This window comes from Agelaius tricolor, unplaced genomic scaffold, assembly GCF_023055355.1.
Source record: "Agelaius tricolor isolate 1412-34295 unplaced genomic scaffold, bAgeTri1.0.p SCAF_18, whole genome shotgun sequence".
NCBI lineage: Eukaryota > Metazoa > Chordata > Aves > Passeriformes > Icteridae > Agelaius > Agelaius tricolor.
This window is the reverse complement of record NW_027269278.1, coordinates 16,628,886-16,635,844: the sequence shown is the minus strand read 5'-3', so window position 1 is coordinate 16,635,844 and position 6,959 is coordinate 16,628,886. Positions and strand designations below refer to the sequence as shown.

At 50.8% G+C, this 6,959-nt stretch overlaps 1 protein-coding gene across 1 annotated transcript; it reads left to right on the top strand.

Annotated features, from left to right (window-relative positions):
• Positions 1-107: 107 nt before the first annotated feature.
• Positions 108-5,757, top strand: BNIP1 (BCL2 interacting protein 1). The gene is made up of 7 exons (XM_071443590.1): positions 108-260; positions 782-986; positions 1,067-1,159; positions 1,427-1,518; positions 2,508-2,609; positions 3,289-3,407; positions 5,136-5,757. Exons 2-7 carry the CDS (start codon positions 795-797, stop codon positions 5,330-5,332), a joined length of 795 nt encoding a protein of 264 aa, XP_071299691.1. The 5' UTR covers positions 108-260; positions 782-794; the 3' UTR covers positions 5,333-5,757.
• Positions 5,758-6,959: the final 1,202 nt, after the last annotated feature.

The following is a 6,959-nucleotide window of genomic DNA, read 5'->3' as shown; positions in this document are numbered from 1 at the left end:
TACTGTCTCGAGTCATTGTGTGGAATGATAGTGAATGGCTTCTGCTGCCTTGAACTAAGTCCCTGACATCTTGATATTTCCAGGAAATTTCCTTTGGAAGGGATGACAGCTAGGTAAGGAAATATCTGGATTTTCCTTCCTCAGCACTGCTGTGTTGGTGTGGGAGCATCTGGAGAAGCTGGGTTAGTGCCTCGAGAAAGTGCTCCCTGCAGCTCCTGTGGAAACGGCCTGAGGGCAGCGGGGAAGGAGCAGCACCAAGGGTGAGTTTGTGGGAACAGCAAAGAGCATTGCCTGCTTCTCATTTTGGAGGTGCAGCAGTGACCCCGTGTTCCCCCACCCTGCTCCTGAGCGGTGTCAGCCTTGGCCAGGAGCCCAGGAAGGCTCTTGGATGTAAACCTGGAACTCTTCCAGGGGAACTTCTGGCTCTGCACAACTCCTGACAGGAGGGGACAGCCGGGGGGAACAGGGACAGGAGAGGGAACGGCTCAGGCTGGGCCAGGGCAGGCTCAGGGTGGATATCAGCAGGAATTTCCCCATGGAAAGGGTGCTCAGGGTGGGCACAGCAGGAATTTCCCCATGGAAAGGGGGCTCAGGCACTGGAACTGCCCAGGGAGGGTTGGAGTGCCCATCCCTGGAGTGTCCAAGGAAGGGCTGGAGGTGGCATTCGGGGCTCTGGGCTGCGACAAGGTGGGGATGGGACACAGCTTGGGCTCGATGGGTTTCGGAGGTGTTTTATAACCTCGGAGATCCTGGAATTCTGTGGTTTCTCCCTTTGGAGCAGCGCATTCCCCGCCATGGGCCCCGGCCCCGCCACGTCCCCTCAGCCCCGCGCGTCCTCGCCCGCCGCCCGCAGGGGGCGCCCGCGCGCGCCCCGCCCGCCCCGGCCCTGCCCGGCCAAGATGGCGGCGGCGGCCGCGGCGGTGCCGCTGCGGGTCTGCCACCAGGAGATCGTCAAGTTCGACCTGGAGATCAAAGCGGCCGTGCAGGTACCGCCGCCAGCCCCGGGACACCCCGGCACGGCCTCGGGGAGAGCCGGGCCCGCGCTGACGGCGCCGTTGTGTTCCAGGACATCCGGGACTGCCCGGGGCCGCTCAGCGCCCTCACGGAGCTCAATGCCGCCGTGAAGGAGAAGTTCCGACACCTCCGCGGCCGCATCCAGGTGAGAGGCCCGGCCGGGGCTGCTGAGGGCACCGAGCTGTGCTCCGGGCCCACCGGCTGTGGTTTAGGGCTGGAGAATCCCGGCTGTGGGTTCCGGCCGGTGTTTGGGGGTGTTCTGCGAGTGTTTTGGGGGTCCCGGCTGAGATTTGGAGAGTCGCAGCCCAGGATTATCAGATAAATGTGCTCCGAATCCACTCCCCGGCCGGGGCTGGGCTGTGCGAGCTGCGGGTGGCTGCTGAGGTGCTGGTGTTTGTGCTCTCCGCCGAAGGAGCTGGAGCAGATGGCCAAGGAGCAGGACAAGGAGTCGGAGAAACAAGCCTTGCTGCGGGAGGTGGAGAACCACAAGAAGCAAATGCTCAGGTGGGTCTGGCGGCTGGGGCTGTTCCCGAGCCCGCTGTAAGCAGAGATTGGCTGCAGAGATTGGTGCAGCGTCTCTCAGAGTCTGGTTTGGAAGCACAGCCCCTGCCACGTGTTTTGTGCCAGACCAAGAGGTCAGGGACAGAAAGGGTTCAGCTCCCTTCTCCTGTCCTGGCTTCCTGGCTTCTGGTCTGTCCCTTTGAGCTCAAAGAAGGTGGCTTAGGAGCCTGGCACAGTTTTCTTCTTCCCTTGGTTCTTAAATGCTACACTGAGGAGCGGGAATGTCAGGATGGAATGTTTTTGTTGTGTGTAGAAATATAGAGAAAATGAGGGGCTGAGAGAGCTGGGGAAGGGGCTCAGCCTGGAGAAAAGGAGGCTCAGGAGGGCCCTTCTGGCTCTGCACAACTCCTGACAGGAGGGGACAGCCAGGTGGGCATCCAGGATGAGAGGGAACGGCCTCAGGCTGGGCCAGGGCAGGCTCAGGGTGGGCACAGCAGGAATTTCCCCATGGAAAGGGGGCTCAGGGTGGGCACAGCAGGAATTTCCCCATGGAAAGGGGGCTCAGGGCAGGCTCAGGGTGGACATCAGCAGGAATTTCCCCATGGAAAGGGGGCTCAGGGCAGGCTCAGGGTGGACACCAGCAGGAATTTCCCCATGGAAAGGGGGCTCAGGGTGGGCACAGCAGGAATTTCCCCGTGGAAAGGGGGCTCAGGCACTGGAACTGCCCAGGGAGGGTTGGATCCCCATCCCTGGAGTGTCCCAGGAGGGCTGGAGGTGGCACTGGGGGCTCTGAGCTGGGGACAAGATGGGGATGGGGCACAACTTGGACTTGATAATCTTAGAAGTATTTTCCAGCCCAGCTATTTCTTGCATTCTGAAGCTCCTTGCATGTATCAGGGGTGCCCAGTTGCAGTGGTGGTTGCTTTGTGAAAATTGTCTGTGCTTGCAAGGTGTTCCCATCACATTACAACAATCTGCTCTTGTGATTTCAGCAACCAGGCAGCCTGGAGAAAGGCAAATCTGGCCTGCAAAATTGCTATTGACAACTCTGAGAAAGATCAGCTGCTGCAGGGAAGAGACATCTTGAGACAAAGGTATCGGACTGTCCCACTGTACTGTGGGCTTTAAGCAGTGTCTCATATATTCACTCATTTTAAATGGAAGTGACATATTATTTTTAATTTATTTAATTATATCAAGTGTAGCTTTTCTTTTATGAGTGCATTTCCCTTTTGTGGAGATTTGGGCTGTTAAGGATTGTGATGAATTCAGGTTTTCTTGACATGTCTAAGCAGAAAAGGGGATAAATTAACCTTCATAACTTTACATATTGTCTTTTACATTAATTCCAGATAGGTTCTAAACAAGACCTGGGTCATTATCCAAGCTGTTTTCACATTCAGAACTGTGAGTGTGTGCAGGCTGTGTATTGAAAGCAACAGCTGGGATGCTCAGGATGAGAAAATGGGTTTGTGTTGGTGCTCCCATAGCAGCTCATGGACTTACACAGTCCTGGGTGAACAAGTGGTGAAGTACAGAGCCCTGTGAGATTCTGGGCTGTTGTTTGGATTCAGGACTTTTGTACTTTGTGATTATTCTTTATTGTTTAGTGAAAATAATCTGAATTTCTCATGCATTGAAAACCAGTTGTGTCTTTTGCACACTGCAGAGATGTTGCCAAGTATTGGTCTCATCTCCCTGTCAGCAGCATTTTCCCAGAGTATCCAAAAAAACAATTTACCTCCTCCTGCTTTGCTTTTTTTCTCTTTTCAGGAAGACCACAAAGGAAAGTCTGGCAGAGAGTGCAAGCAACATCACAGAGAGTCTGATGGGCATCAGCAGGATGATGTCCCAGCAGGTGCAGCAGAGTGAGGAGACTGTGCAGACCTTAGGTACAGCTGGAATTGGGACATGCAGGGGTGGTGGAAGCAGCTTTGCTCAGCTCTGTCAGCCTGGGGAGAGGAGCAGAGTGGGAGAATGTGCTGCAGTGATGATTAAAGACTGGCCAGCAGAGCTCCTCTAACAGCTGGACATAAACAGGAAATATCAGTGTACTTTGTGTGGAGTTTCTGTTTCATGATCCTGAGAAGGAAAAGGGGTCAGGATGAGGTTGGGTTTCTTGCAAAAGCAATGTGAGCTCACACAGTGCCCAGAGTGAGCTTGGTGTTACTCTGTGCCACTGTCCTGGCACAGATTTGGGGATAGCAGAGGAAACAAAAGGGTTCAGGTCCCTGCACAGAGCAAGGAGTGTCTGGACAGGGGCTGTTCCAGCCAGGCTCCAGCTGGGATGGCTGAGACACCGAGATCAAGTGCCTTGAACCCGAGGTCACTTGCTCTGTCAGCAGTGCATCAGGGACTGTGAAACCAAGATTTCACCCAGTTCCTTGGCTTCAACTCCTAAAACCATAAATCAAGTGACCTGTCACAACTGGTGATTCATGGAGCATTCAGAAATTGCTGCCTGGGCCTCTTCCTAGCTGTGCTTTTGGGCAGGAGGGAACTTTAAAGACAAGGATAAATAACACAAGTTTGCCCTCTCTGCTTTCTGCCCCATGTGAGGGTGGCAGCTGGGCACAGTTTGTTCCTTCTCCCATTAAAAGGACAGTTTGGCAGGCACTTTTTCACCATTTCTGAATGAACAGCACTTGGAATTCATCAAGGGAAAAACTACCAAAGGTCGTTTACAAAACCCAGCTGCAAATTCTGAGTTAGCAGTGGGAATTCCTCCTTCCTGAGCATTCCCTAGGATGCAGGGAGTGTTTGAGGCTGTGGAGCAGGGAAGCTCTCCTTTGTCATTAACTCTGGTAAAGAAGTTTTCTGTTTTCCCTTGGATCAAAATGCCTCTTGAAATGGGATGGGACAAAGTGTTTTGCAAAATATTGCTGACCTGTTTCTGCTCTGTTTTTGTGAACCAGACAATGCTGGATTTGACCTTTGTGTGAGCAGCCAGGGCAGTGTAGGGTAATGCACTGTCCTGCAGGCATTCTGTGCTTTCTGTAAAGCAGAAAAAAAGGGCATTCCATGGCTTTTGCTTTTGTTTAGCAATTTGAAAGGAGCAAGGCTGAGGAGTTTGGGGCATGTGTTTGTTTTCTCACACACTTCTAGTTGACCCTTCTCGTTTTTGTTGTGTTAACAACAAAAAATTGCTCTGTGTGTCAGAAATGACTGTTAAAAACTGTTTGAGCTGAATAATTCTGCAAGCCCACACTGATTTACTGCTGGGGCTTGAGGGAACACTTTCAGTGGTGCAATTAATATATTCAGTTATTTCCCTGTCTTGCTGCTGCTGGTGATTTCTCTTTCTAACACTGTTCCTATTTCACTCTGCTTCCAGCAGTGCTGACTGAAAAACCTGAACTAGATTTGACCTGCTAACCCAAAAATTCAAAATTCAGGAGCTTCAGTAGTACCTTTAATCTTTTCAGTGCTCTTATTTCACTTTGCACCCCTGAGCTGTGAGAACTCTTTGTCAGTCTCACCCACAAGTCAGCCTGACCCAGAAGGATCCCTCAGGCACTGTTTGTGTTACCAAATACCTCATCCTTACACACTTTGCTGGGTATTTTGAAAGCACAACCTGCTGATTTTAATTTTTTTTTTCTGTTCCCCTTTAATTTCAGCCAATTCTTCCCGAACCATCCTGGAAGCAAATGAGGAATTCAAGTCCATGTCTGGCACCATCCAGCTGGGGAGGAAGCTGATCACCAAGTACAACCGCCGGGAGCTGACGGACAAACTGCTCATCTTCCTGGCCCTCGCCCTCTTCCTGGCCACAGTGCTCTACATCCTCAAAAAGAGACTCTTCCCCTTTTTGTAAAACTCCCACAATCACTGAACTATTAAAAAAAATAATCAGAAAGAGGTGGTTGATAACAGTGGGGCTTTTGAATGAAATGATAAAGGGATATTGCAATGGCTGGAGGAGCATTAGAGTAGGCAGGAATTTGTGCTGTCCCCGTGGAGCTTGGGAGCTGCCTGAGAAGAGATTGATAAATCATGCTTGGAAAGAAGAAATGCCAATTTGCCTGTGGGTTTGGGGAATCCAGCACTTGAGGGACTGGGCACTCATAGGTGCCAGTCTGAACTTTCAGCCTGTCACTGATTTCTGCCTTGAAATGAAGTTTTGTCCTTGGCTTGGACTGGAAGCTGCTCTGCCATCTGTGTTGTAAGGTGCTGAGAGTAAGAGGAAGGATGGAAGAGAAAAGCTTACACATTCCATTAATAAAATATTTATTGTATTCATGTCAAGAGTTTTGTTTAAAAGCAAAGTCTGATGGCTTGAAAGTGCAAACATTCTGCTTTTTCTTTAGCAGCAGTGGTTGCTTATGGATTGTTTTTCTGGGAGCCTAACACAGCCTGGCTCTGTCCCTCTGGTTTTGGGAGGGCTCTGAGCAAACCAAAAATGGGAACCCCATTTGTTACTATGAATTCACACAATAGTTAAGAGAATTAGATTGGCAGTCTACTAAAATCAAAACCCTTTTCCTCCTTTTCTTTATATAACTTCTCTTCATCCTTTATCTTTGCAGTATTACTGCCAAGGTGTGCATTTGGAAGTTGGAGGGTTTTACTCCTATTTTGTGGCCCTGGAACAGGCAGACTGGACAGAGTGGATGTGTTTTCCATATTCTTCATTCCTTGTATTTCAGGGCAGTTCTTCCTCCCAGACTTTCCTGAGATACAGAATTGCACCAAGAACAAATTAAATTGTTGATGTGCACATTGAGGGTTTGAATGAGAGAAATTGCTCAGCTTCAAAAAAATCCAATCTTTGTAAATAAGTTTACCTACCTAAACTGTCAATTTGCAGAGAGACAATTAGAAACAAAGGAATTAGGGAAAAAATAGCAAGGACTACTGGATTTTTTGTGAGAGGGGAGGGGAGAAATTCCAGGATGCAACAGGTTCTTGAATAATTTCTTTCCACAGGCAGCCAGGAATCACCCAGGCTCCTGATGGGCCACAGACCTGGCAGGAAATAATCAGTGGAGACAGATAAATGTTATTTGTCTTTGGGGTGAGAAGGGTGATTTGGTGCTGCAGCTCAGGAGGTGCCTCAGCAGCCACCCTGGAGCAGAGCACAGCTCCTGGTGATTGCCCAGGTCCCTCCTGGCACAGCTCCTGGTGATTGCCTGGCTCATTCCTGGCACAGCCCCTGGTGATTGCCTGGCTCATTCCTGGCACAGTTCATGGTGATTGCCTGGCTCATTCCTGGCACAGTTCATGGTGATTGCCTGGCTCATTCCTGGCACAGTTCATGGTGATTGCCCAGGTCCCTCCTGGCACAGCTCCTGGTGATTGCCTGGCTCATTCCTGGCACAGCTCCTGGTGATTGCCTGGCTCATTCCTGGCACAGCCCCTCATGATTGCCTGGCTCCCTCCTGGCACAGCTCCTGGTGATTGCCCAGGTCCCTCTGGCACAGCTCCTGGTGATTGCCTGGCTC

Bases quoted from the DNA above. Each gene is read 5' to 3' on its own strand.
- BNIP1 (XM_071443590.1), top strand. From the start codon at position 795: ATGGGCCCCGGCCCCGCCACGTCCCCTCAGCCCCGCGCGTCCTCGCCC. The intron at 1,160-1,426 runs GTGAGAGGCCCG...TCTCCGCCGAAG, and splicing joins ACCTCCGCGGCCGCATCCAG to GAGCTGGAGCAGATGGCCAA. The intron at 1,519-2,507 runs GTGGGTCTGGCG...TTGTGATTTCAG, and splicing joins CACAAGAAGCAAATGCTCAG to CAACCAGGCAGCCTGGAGAA.